At 49.4% G+C, this 19771-nt stretch overlaps 1 protein-coding gene across 1 annotated transcript; it reads right to left on the bottom strand.

The window, feature by feature from the left end:
- PXMP4 (peroxisomal membrane protein 4) lies at positions 1-18240 on the bottom strand. Its single transcript, XM_004585731.2, has 4 exons — positions 18048-18240; positions 7619-7681; positions 4413-4611; positions 1-1312 (listed from the first exon to the last, which is right to left on the bottom strand). The coding sequence occupies exons 1-4, from the start codon at positions 18158-18160 to the stop codon at positions 1049-1051; spliced, it is 639 nt and encodes a 212-aa protein (XP_004585788.2). The 5' UTR covers positions 18161-18240; the 3' UTR covers positions 1-1048.
- Between the last annotated feature and the right edge of the window lie 1531 nt (positions 18241-19771).

The raw sequence follows: 19771 nt of genomic DNA, 5'->3' as shown, positions 1-19771 counted from the left end.
GACAGTGAGCATGCATCCAAGCTGAGGTGTGTTGCGGGTCAAAAACACACTTCTGATTTTTGAAGTCTTAGCAGAAACAAGAATGTAACATAGCTCTTTAATATTTTTAATGCTGATTACCTGTTAAAATAACATTCTGAAATGTTGGGTTAAAATATGTAATTAAGGTTCATGTCACCTGTTTCCTTCCACACTTTCTGAAGTGGCTACTAGAAAAATCTAGATTCCACATTCACAACTCACATAGTGGCTCTATTGGACAGTGGGGCTCTAGAACTGCTGGGGATCAGCCCCTGAGCAGGGAACTCCACATTTTTTTAAAGATTTATTTTATTATTTTTATTGGAAAGTCAGATATACAGAGAGGAGGAGAGACAGAGAAGAAGAGACCTTCCATCTGCTGGTTCACTCCCCAAGCAGCCGCAACGGCCGAAGTAGGGAGCCAGGAGCCTCCTCTCGGTCTCCCACATGGGTGCTGGGCTCAAAAACTTTGGGCCGTCCTTGACTGCTTTCCCAGGCCACAAGCAGGGAGCTGCATGGGAAGTGGGGCTGCCGGGATTAAAACCGGCGCCCATATGGGATCCCGGTGTGTGCAAGGTGAGGACGCTACCATGCTTGGCCGGAAATCCACGGTTTTTTTTAACAAGCAGCTGCAACCCTATCTACCAATCACCCTTCATTTACGTAAGAAAACAGTGGAAAAAGAAGGCACCCACCAGAGAGAGAGGCCTCAGTGTCCTCCTCTCTGAGCTCCAGGAAGCTGGAGCCCCGAGGCAGGAGGGACTTGTCCTGCAGGACCCAGCAGCACAGTGGGAACCAACCCCGAGACTCCTCTCCGCCCTCTGCTCCGCCACTCCAGAGCCCCTCCAGGGACTTGAGCGCCAGTGCTTCTCCTTGGGCACATGGAACCCTGGGATAAAAGAGGCGGGAGTGTGCGGGGTGATTCTGAGACCCATCTGTGAGGGTTCGTTGGTGAGGCAGACCTCGAGCCACAGACAGCCACTGCCTGGAGCCTGCGGGGTGGCGGCGGAGGAGTCCCCATTAGCGCCTACTTGGAGGGGCGCCTCTTGTTGAAGATGAGGAAATCTGAGATGTCGTGCCACACATTGCTGTCGTCGTAGAGGTAGGTCATGGAGGACTGCAGTGAGGGCTGCAGCGTAGAGCGGTGGTACTCAAAGAGCCACAGCACCAGCCCCCAGATGACCGCCGTGTGCAGCGGGAACGGGTCCCACTTGAGCTGAGGGATGTAGCCTTTCTCCACGCCCAGGCGGCACAGAGCAAACAGCGCCCGGGACGTCAGGTACATGTTGATCTGCAGGGAGAGAACGATGAGTCTGACCAGGGAAGGCAACAGCCAAGGGCAACTTTTTTCCTATTCCTGCCCCTGCCCTCCACCGCCCACCGTGCACTGGCTCAGAGTTGTCACATACAAGATGACTGGATGTTGGGAGAGAGTGCTGGAGCACTGTGGGTTAAGCTGTTGCTTGGGACACCCACATCCCAGATGAGAGTCCTAGTGGCTGAGCTTCTGACCCAGCTTCCTGCCTCGGAAGGCGGCAGATGATGGCTCCTGCACCTGTCCTCGGCCACCCACATAGGAAACCTGGATGGAGATCCTGCATCCTGACTTCAGCCTGGCCCCTTCTCAGCTGTTATGGGCATTTGGGGAGTAAACCAGAAGGCCTCAATATCTCTCTCTCTGTGTCACCCTGCCTTTCAAATAAATAAAGAAGTAAATTTCGGGGGGAGGGAAGATAATTGTAAATGAGCCATACTGACATTTTAATTTTTCTCTTTATATCTTTTATATACATTTTCTTTAGAAATTAAAATATTTTACATAGCTGAAAACAAATAGTAATCTGATACCAACAATATGATCTACAAGAGGAAAAAAATGTTTCAAAGCTTAAAATGTAGGCCTGGCATGGTAGCATAGTGGCTAAAGCCCTCGCCTTGCACGTGTCGAGATTCCATATGGGCACCACTTTGAATCCCGGTGGCCCTGCTTCCCATCCAGCTCCCTACTTGTGTCCTGGGAAAGCAGTCGAGGATGGTCCAAAGACTTGGGACCCTGCACCCACCCGGGAGACCTGGAAGAGGCTCTGGGCTCCTGGCTTTGGATCGAATCTGCTTACCTCTGGCCATTGTGGCCACTTCGAGAGTGAATCGGTGGATGGAAGATCTTCCTCTCTGTCTCTCCTCCTCTCTGTATATCTGACTTAGCAATAAAAAGAAATAAAATCTTAAAAACAAAAAGAAAATCCCAAGAGAAAATGGACAAAAAACATAGAAAGACTGAAGAGGCTCCACAGATGGCAAACGAGCAGATGAAAAGATGTTTAACATCATTAGCCATCAGGCAAATACAAATTAAAACTGCACCGAGCTAGCACTATACCTAGCAATCTACCAAAATTGTTAAACCAAATTCTGGCAAGGATGTAAATAAACCAGATCACTTGTATGTTCCTGGTGGGATCATAAAATAGCACAGTCACTCTGGAACTCTCTGGCAGTTTCCATTGCTTTTGTTTGTTTTGTTTTCAGATGTGCTTATTTATTTGAAAGGTAGAGTGATGTGGTGAAGGGGTAGATTTTCTGTCCACTGCCTCATTCCCTACATGGCAACAACAAAGGGGCACCCATAAAGGTGCTGGCTCAAGCCCCGGCTCCTCTACTTTTTCTTTCTTTCCTTCTTTCTTTCTTTAAATATTTATTTTCATTGAAAAGGCAGATTTTACAGAGAAGGAGATATATAGAGAAAGATCTTTTATCTGTTGGTTAACCCCCCAACTGGCCACAACAACCAGAGCTAAATCGATTCAAAGCCAGGAGCCAGGGTGCAGGGTCCCAAGGCTTTGGGTCATCCTCTGTTGCTTTTCCAGGCCACAAGTAAGGAGTTGGATGGGAAGTGGAGCAGCCGGGACACAAACCGGGATCCATACAGGATCCTGGTGCTTGCAAGGCAAAGATTTAGCCACTGAGCCATCACACCGGGCCCTATTCTTTTCATTCCAGCATCCCTGCTGCCTGGGAAAGCAGCAAAAGATGCCCGAATCCTTGGCTCCTGCACTCCTGGGGAGGCTGGATGGAGATCTGGGTATCTGGGTTGGCCTTGGCCAGCCCCAGTCATTGTAACCACTGGGGAGTGAAACAGCAGCTCTTTCTCTCTCTCTGTGAAACTCTGCCTTTCAAGTAAAACGTTTCCCAGGGTAACAGTTCAGACTGGATCTTCTCTAATGCATGCATACAATGCTATATTACCTTCAAGCATTGCTTTCAATGTATCCTGCAAATTTTCAAAATGCATTTTTTAAAATGCAAAAATAAAAGTTACTTTTGTAATTTCAGAATACTTAAGAAATTTGAGGGAGATAAATAAAGGTGCTACCAACTTTTCATTTTGGCAGCGATATTAAAAAACTACGATAACAACTAGCACGAGCTCCATCACTCATCACCGCTTCACACTCAAAAAGGGAACTCGAATCCAGGAAAAGAGCGGGCCATAGGACAAAGGGCAATTTTTGAGGGTCCTAAGCGTTGTTTTATGAAAAATTTCACTTGGGTCATTTTTTTCCTCATGATAATTTTTTTTTTTTAAATCTTGCTGGTACATGTGTAGTGCAATGACTAAGGCTTCCTCCCATATCAGAATGCTTGACCCAAGTCCTGGCTCCTCCAGTCTGGATCAAGCATCCTGCTAACATGGACCTTAGGAAGTAGTGGGTTTAAGTACTTGGATCCCTGCCACTCATGTGGAAGAGTTCCAAGCTCCTGGCTTCAGTCTGACCCAGGCCCAACTACTGAAGGCATTTCTGCCTCACTCTTTCACTTTCAAATAAAGTGAAAATAACATTCTAAAAAATTTTTCTGAGGGTCCAACATGGTAGATTAGTGGCTAAAGTCCTCTCCTTGCATGTGCCGTGATCCCAAGTGGGCACTGGTTCTGACTCCTGCAGCCCCGCTCCCCATCCAGCTCCCTGCTTATGGCCTGGGAAGGCAGTTGCAGACGGCCCAAAGCCTTGGGACCCTGCACCCGCGTGGGAGACCTGGAAGAGACTCCTGGCTTCGGATCAGCTCAGCTCAGCCACTGCAGCCACTTGAGGAGTGAATCAGTGGATGAAAGTTCTTCCTCTCTATATATCTGACTTTCTAATTAAAAAAAAATGTCAGAGAGCAACATGCATCACACATTCAAAAGCCAATGAATTCCAACGAACTGCTTAGTTTACTGAAGGGGAGGAGGGGAAGTCAGTGAACTTCCTGAAGTCACACAAAGACCAGTGGATTACGGACCGTGGCCATGGCAGACAGCTAGGGGCTCATCCTTGTCATCTCCCGCTCCCCTATCTTGGTACTTGTGCCACATCCAGAGCCCCCAGCCCCGGGTCAGGGAGGATCTTTACCTGGCTGTTGATGTTATTGTTCTCTCCAAATATCAGGAAACCCCCGATGAAGGCAGCCAGGAATGGATGCAACTGGTGGGTCTTGCCCTGTACGTGGGACTGCAGGCTGCAGAGAGCCTTGTAGGCGAACACAAAGTAGGCCAGGTTCCGGGAGTGGGTGTAGGTGGCCTGCAGGATGGTTCGCAGCTTCTCCCTCAAGCTGCACAAACACAGGGAGCCCCCCATGAGCATAGGCCCACTGGACCAGGCCAACAGCTCACAGGCCTCTGTCCACCTTGTCCTCAGGGCTGCCCGCTGGCTAGATTTGGTCCTGGACTGAATGCCACCTCCTCAAAGAAGCCTTCCCTGGCTGCTGCACATAACACAATGCCCTTCATGATCTGTTCCCTCACCCTGCTTGTCTTTCCCTTTGTAGCTCTTACTACCAGCTGCTTTGATATTTCTATGCTGGAGCACTTTCTTTCCCTAATTTCTGTAATCCTGTCCTACCCAGTGAAAGCTATAGTTAAGTGGTACCAAGATTTGGTTTGCTCATGTCAGGGTCCAGAAATGACCTGGCACACAGTAAGGTGCTCAACAATTACATGTGAAGGAATGAAGTCCCTACTGTGAGCTGGATCCGGGAAACAGTTTCGAGAAAAAAACAACTCTGCTTGCTGCGCTTAGGATCTTATGGAGAAGGAAACAAGAAATAAACCATCTCAGGGATGGGTATTTGGCTCAGCAGCTACGACACTGCTTGGGATGCCCATATCGCCTGCCAAAATGCCTGTGTTGGAGAATTAGCTCCTTTTTAAATTCCATCTTCCTGCTAAGGGGTACCCTGGAGGCTGCGAGAGATGGCCCAGATGCCTGGGCTCCTGTTATCCATAGGGGAGACCTGGATTAGCTTCCAGGCTTCCTGACTTCAGCCTGGCCTATTGTAGGCATTTGGAGAAGGAACCAGCGGGTGAGAGAATCTTTCTCCCACTTTTTGTTTCTGTGCCTTTCAAATACATGAAAAATAAAGATATAAAAGTTAAAGACATAAAAAAAAATTTCACAAGAGTAAAGAGTCACAGATTTAAGAGACAGTGACAAGGACTTCCTGAAATCCACAGAAGAGGGGCATCACTTTCCAGCTGGGGGGCTCAGCATGTACAAAGGCCCTGGGGAGGGGGCAGGAGCTTGGCAGTGAGGGACACTGTGGCTACGGACAGGGAGAGCATGGCGAGGAAAGACCAGGTGAGAAGAGCTGGGGTGGAATCCGCTGAACTTGGTCTATCCTGAGAGGTGAACGTGAAGTGAGTGGGTCAGTCAACTTAGCTTCTCAGAAACACTAGGGGGCAGCAAGCGAAGGCACAAAGAGCACTCCTCCCAGTTCAGCAGGTGCCCTTACGGTTGGGGATACGGGTGAAAGCCCATAGGCCAGGAGGGAGTGGCCAGCCACAAGGCCACAAGTTCCTGGGAACACTCCGGCAGTAGTAGCCCTGCCTACAAAGAGAGGGGTTCTAGAGACTGTCCACACACACACTCCTTAGCCCTCCCACAATCACCACCAAAGTACCAGCCACGACTATTGCTCGCCTGGGTTTTTTTGTTTGTTTTTCCAGTTTTCTAAGATATGTATTTGAAAGGCAGGTGTCTTGCCTCAGCAGGGAACTGGGTCAGAACTGAAGCAGCCATGAACTGAACCAGCACACGCTGTCAGAGGACGCCAGTGTCGCAAGTTGACTGCCGAGTCTCCTGTGTCAACGCTCACCCCATCCACCAGAACTGTTGCCACTGCCTTCTCCTGTATGCTCAAGTCTGCCCACGCGTTTCCCCTCACCCCACCGATGTGTTCTTAATCTGGTAGCAAATTCTTCATTCATGCTGTCACAGCCTTAGTGGAAATAACAGCACCTTCCTGCTCACAATTTTAGGATGTCCCTCTGTACCTTGAATCTGGACAGCAGGATCCCCTGCTGTCATCCTACCCTGCAGCTCCTCAGCTCTAACTCCCTCAGAACCCCCTCAGGGCCTTTGCACTGGCTATTCCTGCAGCTCTTGCTTCTGGGAGCCGCTTGGCCAACGTGGTCATCTCCAAGTCTCCTCTTCAATATCACTTCTCAGAGATCTTGCTCTTGTAACTCTGCAACACTCCCCACTTCCAGCACCTTTATTCCTCACTTACTAAATTTCTTTTCCACCACTGCAAGACCATAAGTTCTAGGAAGACAAGAAGTGTTGTTTTGCTCTTTGCTCTCCTGAATAAATTACCTCAATAAATTAAAACAAAACCAAAAACCAGCAGAACCAGCACTGTGGCATAGCAGGTAAAGCTGTTGCCTGTAGCACCAGCATCCCTTATGGGTGCCAGTTTGTGTCCCCGCTGCTCCACTTCCCATCCAGCTTCCTGCCTGTGACCTGGAAAAGCAGCAGAGGACGGGCCAAACCCTTGAGACCCTGCACCCACATGGGAGACCCAGAGGAAGCTCCAGATCCTGGCTTCCGCCTAGCCAGCCCATATTGTCACAGCTATTTGGGAAGTGAACCGTGGATGGAAGATCTCTCTGTCGCTCTTTCGTTCTAACTCTGCCTTTCAACTAAATAGATCTTTTTTTTTTTTTTTTTTTTTTAAATGAGAAGGCTAAGAGCCAAGACAAACAAATGAACAGACAGAATGGAAAGGGACAATCTTGCCAGTCGGCTCAGGCTGACTGAATGCCCTTCCTCTAAGCTCCAGCTGAGGCCCTCCTGAGTTCTCCTGAGAAGACATTTTCTGAGAAGTGCCTTGAGGCAGAGTTACAGATTTGAAAAGAAATTCAGGACACATTTCCTAGAAGTCTGTCTGCAGGGCTGGGAGATGAAGGGTGTGGGGAACGGAAATAGAGGCAGTGGGGAACAGGAGCGGGCATTCCTAGAGTGGGGTACTGGCTGAGCAAATGTGCCAGACACAAATAGAGAGAGGTGGGGGTGGTGGCAGACAAGGACACTCCAGGATAGGTCCTGCGGGGACACAGATGAGGTGAGGCTGCAGAAGGCCTGGCTGAGCAGCTGGGCATCTTTGGAAGCCAGTGAGGAGCCAGGGGTCATTTTGAGCAGGGGCATGGGATCCGAGCCTGATTTCGGCAATGTGATCGGGGCGACAGGTCAACCCAACCCCAGAGCTACCCCAGCCATCCTGGCACTTTGAGCTAATCACATTCTCTCCCAGCTGGCAGGGTATTCGAAAGGATGTGTACCTGCCACTCCTGAAGAGGAAGGTCATGACCAGCGCATGGGGGGCCCGGATCTTGACTCCATAGCTGTGGGGACAGAAGAAGGCAGTTACTATGGCATCACCACACTCTGGGCACTGCCAACCAGCCCCTTGTTCCCATCTTGCTCTGTAAGGTCACTTCTGCAGGCAGCAGTAATGCTGGCTTTGCTGTTGATCCTGCTTCACATCCTGCCGTAAAATTCCCCCAGGTATGGCCTTGAGCTCGTCCCAGTTTCTTCAACCATAAAAGGAAGGTAAACTTTAAGGGCTGGTGAAGTAGGAGAGGATGTGGGTAAAAGGTCACCACTGTTCCTGCTCAACTGGCTTTGTGGAGCTCCTCCCTGGACTCCAGGCTGAGGTTCTCCCTGCAGGCAGACTTACCTTAAAAAAAAAAAAAAAAGAAAAAAGGAAATCTTGGGGCCAGCATTGTGGCATCAGCATTGTGGCATGTGGGTGAAGCCACTGTCTACCACATGTTAATAACCCATAAGGTTTCAAGTACCAGCTGCTCCACTTTCTATCCAGTTCCCTGCTAATGTGCCTGGGAAAGCAGCCCCTAAATCCATGTGGGAGACCCAGATGAAGCTCCGGTCTCCTGGCTTCAACCTTGAACAGCTGTGGATATTGTGGCCATTTGAGGAGTGAACCAGCGGATGGAAGCTCTTTCATTGTCTCTCCCTCTGTAACTCTGCCTTTCAAATAAATAAAAAATAAATCTTAAAAAATTATATATACATAGGGCCCAGCACGGTGGCCTAGGGACTAAAAGTCCTTGCCTTGCATGTGCCAGGATCCCATATGGGTGCCAGTTCTAATCCCGGCAGCCTCGCTTCCCATCCAGCTCTCTGCTTGTGGCCTGGGAAAGCAGTCAAGGACAACCCAAAGCTTTGGGACCCTGCACCCACGTGGGAGACCTGGAGGAGACTCCTGGCTCCTGGCTTTGGATTGGCACAGCTTTGTCTGTTGCGGCCACTTAGGCAGTGAATCATTGGACGGAAGATCTCCTCTGTCTCTCCTCCTCTCTATATCTGCTTTTCCAATAATAAATAAATAAATAAATCTTTAAAAAAATACACATAAATCTCATCCCGTTACTCTTAGTTTAAAAGCCTCTAACACTGGGCCTGTCCATATGGCAAGGCGAGGAATTTAGCTACTAGGCTGTCATTCCTGGCCCTGGGCACCGATTCTAATAGTGGCAAGCCCACTTCCCATCCAGCTCCATTTGTGGCCTAGGAAAGCAGTCAAGGATGGCTCCAAGTCTTGGAACCTTGCACCTGCATGGGAGACACAGAGGAGGCTCCTGGCTTCGGATCAGCTCGGCTCCAGCCATTGCGACTGCTTGGGGAGTGAGCCAGCAGATGGAAGATCTTCTTCTGTCTCTCCTCCTCTCTGTATATATGACTTTCCAGAAACAATTAAAAAACCAGAAAGCCTCTAACATCTTTCTACTGCTCATAGAATAAAATCTTCACAACCTCAAAACTACTGCAGGTCTAAAAGGCTGGTGCTGTGGCACAACAGGTTAGGCCTTGCTTGTGATGTGGCATCCCCTATAAGAGTGCTGGCTTAAGTTGGCATCGTGCCACTTCAGATCCAGCCTCCTGCCTGGGGAGGCAGAAGAAGACAGTCCAAGTACTTGGGCCCCTGCTAACTATGTGGGAGACCCGGATGGTGCTCCCACTTCCTGGCTTTAGCCTGATGCAGACTCCACTGTTGGTGAGTGAAGCAACAGATGCAAGATTCTCTATTTTCTCTCAAATAAATAAATCTTTTTTAAGTGCTGCAAGACTTGGCCCCTACTCGCCTGTTCCTGAGCCTGTGAATTCTGCTCTGGTTACCTGGGCCTTCCTGGGACTCCTCTGACCATCAGCTGCTGCTTGGCCTCCTGGCCTGTGCCCAGACTGTTCCATCTGCCTGGAGGTCCCTGCCCCTACTCCTCACACAGCCTCCTTTCCCGCAGCTCTCTGGTATCAGTTGGGGCGTCTGCAAAGTCTCCCTAACATGCTAGCCAAGGCTTGGGGGAGATTTTTGGTTTTATTTTAAGATTTATTTATTATAATTGGAAAGATTTACAGAGAGAAGATACAGAAATATCTTCCATCATTGGTTTATTCCAAATGGCCACAACAGCCGAAAGCTGAGATGACCCAAAGCTGGGCGTCAGGAGCCTCTTTCAGGTCTCCTGGGTGGGTGCAGGGTCCCAAGGCTTTGGGCCATCCTCGACTGCTTTTCCAGGCCACAAGTAGGGATCTGGATGGGAAATGGGGCAGCAGCCAGGACATGAAACAGCACCCTGGAATCCTGGCGCATGGAGGTGGCGGATTAGCCAATTGAGCCATCGTACCAGCCCAGGTTTGGGGAACGATTTTATCGTCCCACATCCTCACACGGTCCCATGGCACTCTTTCACCCCCAGGCTCATAGTTCACTGATTCCTGATAACTGTGGGCTCTGTGAGGACAAGGACCACGTCTGGCTTCAACCCTGCACAGCCCCTGGCATCACCTGGCACCCTGTGTGGTACCCGACATGTGGTATATGCTCAACAGAAGACTCCTGATCGAATTCCAACGCAGTCCTAAATGATCCTTAAAGAACATAATTTTGGGCCCAGCGTGATGGTTCAGTGGCTGAATCCTCCCCTTTGGTCTTTCCTTCCTTCCTTTTCTCCTCTGTCCCTTCCTCCTTTTTTTTTTTTTTTAAGACAAAGTGACAAAAGCGCAAGAGGGGGATACAGAAAGAAACATCTTGCATCCATGGGTTCCTCAAAGGTTGGAATAGCCAGGTCTGGATCAGGCCAATCTCAGGATCTTTTTTTTTTTTTTTTAATATTTATTTATGTTTATTGGAAAGGCGGATATACAGAGAGGAGGATATACAGAGAGGAAGATCTTCCATCTGATGGTTCACTCCCCAAGCAGCCGCAAAGGCTGGAGCTGAGTCAATCCAAAGCCAGGAACCAGGAGCTCTTCCGGGCCTCCCATATGGGTGCAGGGTGCCAAGGCTTTGGGAGCCAAACCATCCTCGACTGCTTTCCCAGGCCACAAGCAGGGAGCTAGATGGGAAGCAGGGCCACTGGGATTAGATCCGGGGCCCATATGGGATCTTGGCGCATGCAAGGCGAGGACTTTAACCATAATGCTATAGCGCCAGGCCCTAATCTCAGGATCTTAGAACTTCATCTGAGTCACCCCTGTGGGTGGCAGGGGTTCAAGTACTTGTGTCGTCATCTTCTCCCAGGCTGTTAAGCAAGAAGCTGGAGGCGGATTCTTAAAACAATTATTAGGTAACACGTACTTCCTTCTACCTATTCAGAACATACCTCTTTCATACACAGCAGAACCTCAACTTTGAAAAAGTGCACTGAAGGGTCCAGCGCTGTAGCCTAGCAGTTAAAGTCCTCACAGTGCACACACTGGGATTCCATATGGGCGCCAGGTCTAATCCTAGTGACCCCACTGGAAGAAGCTCCTGGCTGCTGGCTTCAGATCAGCTCGGCTTTAGACACTGTGGCCACTTGGGGAGTGAGTCAGTGGATGAAAGATTTTTTTCTCTCTCTTCTCTGTAAATCTGCCTTTCCAATAAAAATAGATAAATCTTAAAAAAAACCAAAACTGTATACATTCCAAAAATTCTTTTTAAGATTCAAACTCAAACTCTTCACCCAACTCTCACCTCCTCATGTAAGCATCTGGAATTATGTGTAAAAAAAAAAAAAAAAAAGACTGCATTCCACTATTTCAACTGCACTTAAATGAGTAGCAGATAGAAAGAAAATGGTATTCAGCACCCAGGCCACGTGGTATCTGGCATAGTGGTTAAGGGGCCATTGGGAAGCCCACATCCCACGGTGGACTGCCCAAGTTCAAGTTCAAGCTCAGCTCTTGATTCAGTTCCCACAAACGCACACACTGGTAGGCAGTAAGTGATTGCTCAAAGAGTTGGGTCCTTGTCACCCAACTGGAAGGCCCAGATTTTTTAGTTTCTTGCTCCTGACTTTGGCCTGACAATGTCTCTTCCCCTCTTAAATAAGCAAATAAATAAAAATTTTTATAAAGCTATACCCAGTGAAATAGCTTGGGGGCTAAAACCTCACCTTGTAAGTACTGGGATCCTATATGGGTGCTGGTTTGTGTCCCAGCTGGCCCACTTCCCATCCAGCTCCCTGCTTGTGCCTGGGAAAGCAGTCAAGGATGGCCCAAAGCCTTGGGACCCTGCACCCGTGTGGGAGACCCCACGGAGGCTCCTGATACCTGGCTTCAGATCGAATTGGCTCAGCTCTGGCCATTGCGGCCATTTGGAGTGAACCAGTGGATAGATCTTTCTGTCCTCCTTTGTTTCAGTAAATCTGATTTGCTTTTCCAATTAAAAAAAAAAAAAAGCTCTGACATGTTTAGCTGTGTGAAATTGGACAAATCACTTCACCTCTCCCTGGAAATACTTCTCCCAGGAAATACAAACTATTCTTGAGGCATACATTTAGCCTGGCGGTAAAGTGCCTGTCTAGGAAGCCTGTGTCCCACATTGAACTGCCTGGGTTTGATTCCCAGCACAGATTTCTGACTCCACTTTTCCGCCTATATACAGACCCTGGGGGCACCAGCATAACTCAGGTAGTTGGATTCCTACTACCCACATGGGAAATCTGCATGGAGTTCCAGGTCCTAGGCTTGACCATGGCCTACACATGCTGTTGTGGGCAACAGAGGAGTGAGCCAGCTAATAGCGGTGTACCTATCCATCTCTGTCTCTCAAAGAAATAAATAAGTAGTTTAAAAAACTGTATTTAGGGGCCCAGCGTGATCGCTCAACAGCTAAATCCTTACTTTATAAGCACCAGGATCCCATATGGGTGCCAGTTCATGTCCCGGCTGCCCCACTTCCCATCCAGCTCCCCGTTTGTGGTCTGAGAAAGCAGTAAAGGATGGCCCAGGGCCTTGGGACCCTGCACCCAAGTGGGAGACCTGGAAGAAACTCCTGGCTCCTGGCCTCTGATTGGCTCAAATCCAGTTGTTGCGGCCACTTGGGAACGAACCAGTGAATGGAAGGTATTTCTCTCTGTCTCTTTTTCTTTGTAAATATGACCTACTTTTCCAATAGAAATAAATAAATCTTTTAAAATGTATTCATATGTCTTTTTAAAAAAGATTTATTTATTTTTTTATTGGAAAAGCAGATTTACAAAGAGAAGGAGACAGAAAGAAAGATCTTATATCCACTGGTTCGCTCCCCAAGAGGCCACAATGGCCAGAGCTGAACCAATCAGGAGCCAGAAAGTAGAAGTCTCTTCCAGATCTTCCATGCAGGCGCAGAGTCCCAAGGTTTTTGACCATCCTCTACTGCTTTTCTAAGCTACAAGCAGGAAGCTAGATGGGGAGTGGAACAGCCGAGACACGAACTGGCGCCCATATGGGATCATGGTGCTTGCAGGTGAGGATTTAGCCACTTAGGCCATTGCACTGGGCCTTGTACACATTCTTAGGGAAAAAAAAAAGTGTATCCTTTATTTCACACAGTTGTTTCTAGTAGGGATGGGTTAAGCCACTGCTTAGGTTGCCCCCATCCCGTATCACGGCCCTGGTTTGAATCATGGCTACTCAGCCTGTGATCAGGTCTCCATCCTGGGAGGCAGCAGGTGATGGCCCAAGTGCTGGGACCTCTGCCACCTGTGTGGGAGAACCAGATGTGGTTCCTGGCTCTGACCAGAGCTGGCTGTTTTAGTCATTTGGTGGGGACGAACCAGCAGATGGAGGAAGATTTTCTCTATCTGTAAGCCTACTTTTTAATTAATCTCTTAAAAAAGAAAATAATCAGTTTTAAAAATCTAGTTAAAAAGAGGGGCTGCCATTTGGCATAGTGGGTAAAGTCACTGCCTGTAAAGTCAGCATTTCATATGGGCACCTGTTGGTGTTCCAGCCGCTCCACTTCTATTCCAACTTCCTTCTAATGACCTGGGACAAGCAATGGAAGATTGTCCAAAAGTTTGGGCCATTGTTACCCATGTGGGAGACCTAGAAGAAGCTAATGATTCCTGGCTTTGACCTGACCCAAGCCTGACCATTGCAGCAATCTGAGGAGTGAATCAGCAGATGGAAGGTATCTGTTTCTCTCCCTCTGTAACTCTTTCAAATAATATATAAAATTTTAAAAATAAATGTATAAATCTTAAGCAAATAAAACCTGAGTCCAATCACAGGGGACTCCTGGGTAGATACAATTGGCCTACCATGGTGTGGAATCGCACACAGCTGTAACAGACAAGCCTGCTGTATGTGCACTGATTAGGGGGTGAGGGGCATCTGCAATTAGGACAGCAAGATGTACAACAGCATGTCAGCGTGGCAGGGCAGGTATGCAGCCTAGTGGTTAAGATGCTTGTTTCCTCAGGGTGCCTGGGGGAGACCACCAGCTCTGACCCCCCAACTCTAACTTCCTGCTAATGCAGACCTAGGAGGCAGGTGTTTCTAGTAACTGGGTTTGTACTACCTACATGGGAGACCTGGATTAAGATCCTGGACCCTGGCTTCAGCCTGGGTCAGTTCTGGCTACTGTGAACATTTTAGGGAGTAAACCAGCAGATAAGGAGAGTCATTCTCTTTAATAAACAAATAAAACTTGAAAACTAAAACAAAGGTGTAAGGAACAATTTGTGTTTGCTTGCATTCTTTTTCTAAATCTGGGTTGACTTCTAGGCAAGGGGATTGGGTGTCAGAGGGATGGGGTGGGCAGGAAATTTTAGCTGCTAACTTTCTCTGTTACCTCATTTATGAAGGAAAGGGATTGACAGTGTTAATAACTGAATGCTGGTGTTACTGCTGGAGAGAACATCCCGAATGTCTCACCTTCTCCCCACCTAGCTCTGGGCAGGGGACCTGGGACCGGCCATCCCAGCAAACTCTTCCCCTGGCACCTTCCGAAGCCACAGTTCTTTCTCCTGAACCCTGAAGCCCGCAGCCTCCTCCATCAGCCACAGCTCCATGGGCTTTCCTTCTAACCCAAACACAAGCCAAACACTGATCCAAACTCCCCACACTTCCCTAAAGTCCTCAGACTTGGGCTCCCTACACTTGCCAAGCCCCTCCCTAAGGTCCTCAGAATGGGACAAGGAGCTGGTCCCTCTCCTGCGCACAGGATTACTCCTGGAATTGGAGGTGCCCTGGCTTAGAGAGAACCCATGGGACACAATCTCAATGACAGGCACAGGTCCTGTGAAACTCCAGCCTGAACAGACTACATGGAGAGCACATTTGTGGCACCACGCAGACAATGTGAGTCCTGAACAGACAACAATCATGTTATAGAATTACTGTTACTTTATGAAGTGCATCCAGGATGACTGAGCCTATAGGTAAATGGTCTTTCTTTAATAAATGCACAATAAAATACTTAGAGGTGGCTACACGGAGTTCTTGGCTGCTGCCTAGGGCCTGGCTCACTCCCAGCAGTTGCAGACATCTGGGAAAGGAATCAGTGGTTGGAAGCTCTCTTTCCCTCTGAAGGTCTGCTTTTCAAATAAATAAATAGCATTTGTGACGTCAATATCAAAGTGAGTTAAAGTTAACAAAGTCGAATCAGCTTAGTCATCCACACTGGTCTCCCTATGTTCATGACCTCTTTCGTCACAATCAGGGTGTTCTATTCCACCTCCACACCTTTGTTCAAACCATTGATTTGCCTCACCTCAGACGCCCTTTTCTCCCTGATAAATTCCCGCTCAGCCTTCAAAACTGTCACCCTCACTCCCTCTGGTGAGCACTCCTGACCACCTGGTACTGTTTTGATGATCCTATTTCTAAGGCAGACAGACACAGACAGACACAGAGAGGCTTCCTATGCACTGTTCACTTACCAAATGCCTGCAAACAGCCAGGGTGACAAGGCCAAATCCAGGAGCCTGGAACTCCATCCAGGTCTTCCACATGAGCGGAGGGAAACCAAGCACTTGAACTATCACCTGCTGCCTCCTAGGATGTACACTTGCAAGAAGAAGAACGAAGACCTGATCCCAGGAACTCCAATATGGGATGTGGGTCTCCCAAGCCAAACACCCACCCCGTAGTAGGGGAGGTTAATTATCACTGTTTCGTCTTGAACTTGAGATCCTTGTAGATGAGCACAGCATCTCAGCACTAACCAGAAGTGTGAACGACTGTTTCAGGGCACCTCTCCCAGGAGTTTATTGCCTCCGTTTTACAGAGAAGGGAAATGAGGCCAGAAGAGGTGAAGGATCACTCAGCATTTCGATTGAAGTAACTGGGATTAGAGCCCAAGGACCTGACCATACAAAGTGCCGGCGCTGGCCTGGAATGTCCTCTGGAGACTTGGGGAGAGCTGGCGTGGGGGCGGGTGTACAGAGCCAACATTGGCCAATGCCTCTAGCAGTAGGATTATGACTCCAATTCCGTCCTAGTTCACCCTGGGAATACGCTGGCAAAGGGGCTGCTTATGGAATCTCAACCCCGGATCACACAGAGGAATACTAATAGAGTCTGGCTAGCCCCAGTAGGGGCCAGCTTCTACCTGACTCAGAGTGTGCCCAGAAGCCAACAACTCAGCCTTGGGCCTGGGAAGTCCTAGGATTGAATCTTGGTTCTGACCCCAACTAAGTGACATGACCCTAACCCATGAGTTGACTTTCTGTCCACTAGTTCTCATCTGGAAATGGGGACAATGGCAATTCCCATGGTGCACCCTTACTAAGGCATCCAATAACTACTGGAGAATCTATTACCGACTAGGTGCTAGGGTTACACCAATGGGCAAAGCAGTCCTCATGAAGCTCACTTTGCTGCCAGAGATGTATCATTAAGTCAAGGCACAGGGGTCAGCACTGTGGTGTAGTAGGCTAAGCATCAGCCTGCAGCACTGGTCCAATAGGGGCACTTGTTTGTGTCCCAACTGCTTCATTTCTGATCCAGCTCCCTACCTGTGGCCTAGGAAAGCAGTAGAAGATGGCCCAAAACCGCAGGACCCTGCACACTTGTGGGAAACCCAGAAGAAGCTCCTGGTTTTAGATCAGCTCAGCTCTGATCATTGTGGCCATTTGGGAGAAAGAGGAAAGACCTCTCTGTCTCTCCTTCTCTTCCTTTTAAATAAAATTTATTTTTATTGGAAAATCAGATATACAGAGAGGAGGAAAGAGAGAGGAAGATCTTCTGTCCATTGAATCACTCCCCAAGTGGTTGCAACAGCCAGAGCTGAGCCAATCCTAAGCCAGGAACCAGGAGCCTCCTATGGGTCTCCCATGCTGATGCAGGGTTCCAAGGCTCCGGGCCATCCTTGACTGCTTTCCCAGGCCACAAGCAGGGAGCTGGATGGGACATGGGGCTGCAAGGATTAGAACTGGTGCCCATATGGGATCCCAGTGAGTGTAAGGCAAGGATTTTAGCTGCTAGGCTACCATGCTGGGCCCAAATAAAATATATATTAAAGAAAAAAAAACCCACCAAGATATGTAAGTGAACTACTTAGTGTCAGATGGTGACAAGTTCTACAGAGAAATACAGGTGAAGAGTTCAGCAAGGCTCCCAGAGAAGAAACAATGACACAAAGTCCAGAAAAAGGTGAGGGATGCGCCAGGTCAATCACAGGTGAGTGTAACAGTCACAACAGTTATAGACACACAGGTGCAAGCCTCTCACACATTTGACTCAACCCTCTGATAGCATCAGTACTGTTATCCTGCCCAGGTTACAGACATCGAGGTGACCTCAGAGGTCATATCCAAGACCTCACAGGTGGGTAACCCGCGCCCTGCTGCCATGAGGGCACCAGTGCCAGAAAAACACAGACCTTTCTCAGGCGTGGTCCTTGCTCTGGCCTGGCTCTGACACCCTAGGTCCTCAGGACACGGAGACTGTTGTGCAGCAGGCTTACATCAGGCCAAGCAGGTGACCTGTAAAGGGATGCCCACCCTTCCAGTCCTGCGGGTAGGATGGCCAAAGCGACCTTAAGTTCGCCCAAGCAAATGTTTGCGGCTTCCTTTACATACACCGCGGCTTCTTTTACACTCAGGCCTCCCCAAGGCCACTTTGGAGGCTTAGCACTGGAGACCCTGCAGATAAGGAGACACAGGAGGGGAGCCCAGGGATGGCTGCGGGCAGGCAGGCTGGCAGTGGACGCAGGAGGAGTCCACCTGCCTGCTCCAGGTCAGAGTCCATTTTCCAAACTGTTTAGATACGGCCACAGAAGCCAGACAGCGCCAAGGGTACACGGTGAGGCAGAGTCAACCCCAAAATTTAGGAGCTGGCCCGGACGGCACAATAGAAATGCAAGTCGCAAGCAACCAATATCCAGTTCCTGGTGCACCAATGGGATACTCCGACACAGGCACCCGGCGCGGTGGCGCCAGGCCTTGGAGGAGTCAGGTTCGTCCCTCAGACCCCCGGCCGGCCCGACGCCCCACTTACACGGCTCCGTTCCGAAAGCCTTTAAGTACCGCCAAGGCAGCGTGGTAGCGGCGCTTGCGCAGCAGTGTGTTGACGGCCAGGAGCAGAGCCTGCAGCTGCGGCGGGGCGGCCATAGCACGGATCGCGCGCGAGGTGGAGGGACGGAGCTGGACGCACACGGACAGCCGCTGGTTCCGGCTGCACAGCCCAAGGTGCCCGGGAAGCGCCTCACGTCTTTGCTTCCCTAGGCTGATTCTGCTGTCACTCATATAGGGAAAGCCAATCAAAGAACGCAGCTGTCTAGAACGCGGATGGGACGCTCCTCATCCTTCGGAATATCTGTCTGATTGGAAAGGACGAGAGAAGTTTGTAACCAATCGCAGTGGTCTCTGACTTCTCAGGCGAATCACTCGCCCGGGTTTGTCCCATCAGAAGGCAGTTTCCTCAGGGGCGTGTTCAGCTCGTGTTGGGTTTGGAAGGAGGCGTGTCACCTGTGGGCTTTTTGGCCAGAGGAATTGCGGTGCGCGGTGTCCAAGTGGCTAAAGTCCTCACCTTGAACACGCCGGGATCCCATATGGGCGCCGGTTCTAATCCCTACAGCCCCGCTTCCCATCCGGCTCCCTACTTGTAGCCTGGAAAAGCTGTGAGGACGGTCCAAAGCCTTTGGATCCTGCACCCTCGTGGGCGATCTGGAGGAAGTTCCTAGCTTCTGGCTTCAGCTCAGCGAAGCTCCGGCCGTTCCTGCCATGGTGTTCACTTGGGGCAAGAATCATCGGACAGAAGATCTTCACCGTCTTTCGTATATCTGACTTTCCAATAAAAGTGGGTAGCTTTCAGGTGGTGACGCAGAAAGGAACCGGGTTTGTTCTTATGCCAGACAGTTCTGACTGTGCAGTCCTTATAGCAATCTGCTAGCAACATAAGTCACAGAGCACTCTCTGTGGTTTCCACTTTTTTTTTTTTTTTTTTGAGATTTATTTATTTGGGCCCAGCGCGGTAGCCTAGTGGCTAAAGTCCTCGCCTTTCATGCACTGTCATCCCATACAGGTGACAATTCATGTCCTGACAGCTCCACACCCGCGTGGGAAGCTGGAAGAGGCTCTTGGCTCCTGGCTTCAGATACCAGCTCTGGCCGTTGTGGCCATTTGGAAAATTGAAACAGGAGGTGTCTTTCCAACATAAATAATCTTTAAAAAATTTTTCCATGTCTCCCACGCAGGTGCAGGGTTACAAGGCTTTGGGCCATCCTTCTGTGCTTTCTCAGGCCATTAGCAGGGAGCTGGATAGGAAGCGAGGCCACTGGGACATGAACTGATGCCCGGCGTGTAGAAGGCAAGTACTTTAGCCACTAGGCTACCGCGCTGGGCTTTCATTTATTTCCAAAATAGACTCCTGCTCAACGCCAGCTACAAAAGACCTTAGGTGACCTCACCCCCACATTCTCCAACTTGTCTCCTCATGCCTTCCCAGCCAAAGCAGGCTCCTTTCTGTTCTCTGGCTCTTGCGTTTTAATACCAGCACCCTGCCCACCACCATCATGCCCTCCACCCCGCCCCAGCTCTTCCCATTTCTACCTTCTCCACTTTCTGGTTTAACCCAAATGCCACCTCCTCCGAGAAACCTTCCTAGGTGTCCCCACTTGCTGCCCTGCCTTTTTTTTTCTTCGTAGGACTTTTCACACTTTGAAATTATGAATTTGCAGGCCTGGCGCGGTAGTGGCAAAGTCCTCACCTTGCATGCGCTGA

The sequence above is a fragment of the Ochotona princeps genome, chromosome 22, assembly GCF_030435755.1.
Source record: "Ochotona princeps isolate mOchPri1 chromosome 22, mOchPri1.hap1, whole genome shotgun sequence".
Lineage (NCBI taxonomy): Eukaryota > Metazoa > Chordata > Mammalia > Lagomorpha > Ochotonidae > Ochotona > Ochotona princeps.
Note: the sequence above shows the minus strand (reverse complement) of the source record. Positions and strands in the feature narration are given on the sequence as shown.

Bases quoted from the DNA above. Each gene is read 5' to 3' on its own strand.
- PXMP4 (XM_004585731.2), bottom strand. From the start codon at position 18,160: ATGGCCGCCCCGCCGCAGCTGCAGGCTCTGCTCCTGGCCGTCAACACA. The intron at 7,682-18,047 runs GTAAGTGGGGCG...CTGTCCCCACAG, and splicing joins GGCTTTCGGAACGGAGCCGT to CTATGGAGTCAAGATCCGGG. The intron at 4,612-7,618 runs GTACACATCCTT...GTGTTTGTGCAG, and splicing joins TTCCTCTTCAGGAGTGGCAG to CTTGAGGGAGAAGCTGCGAA.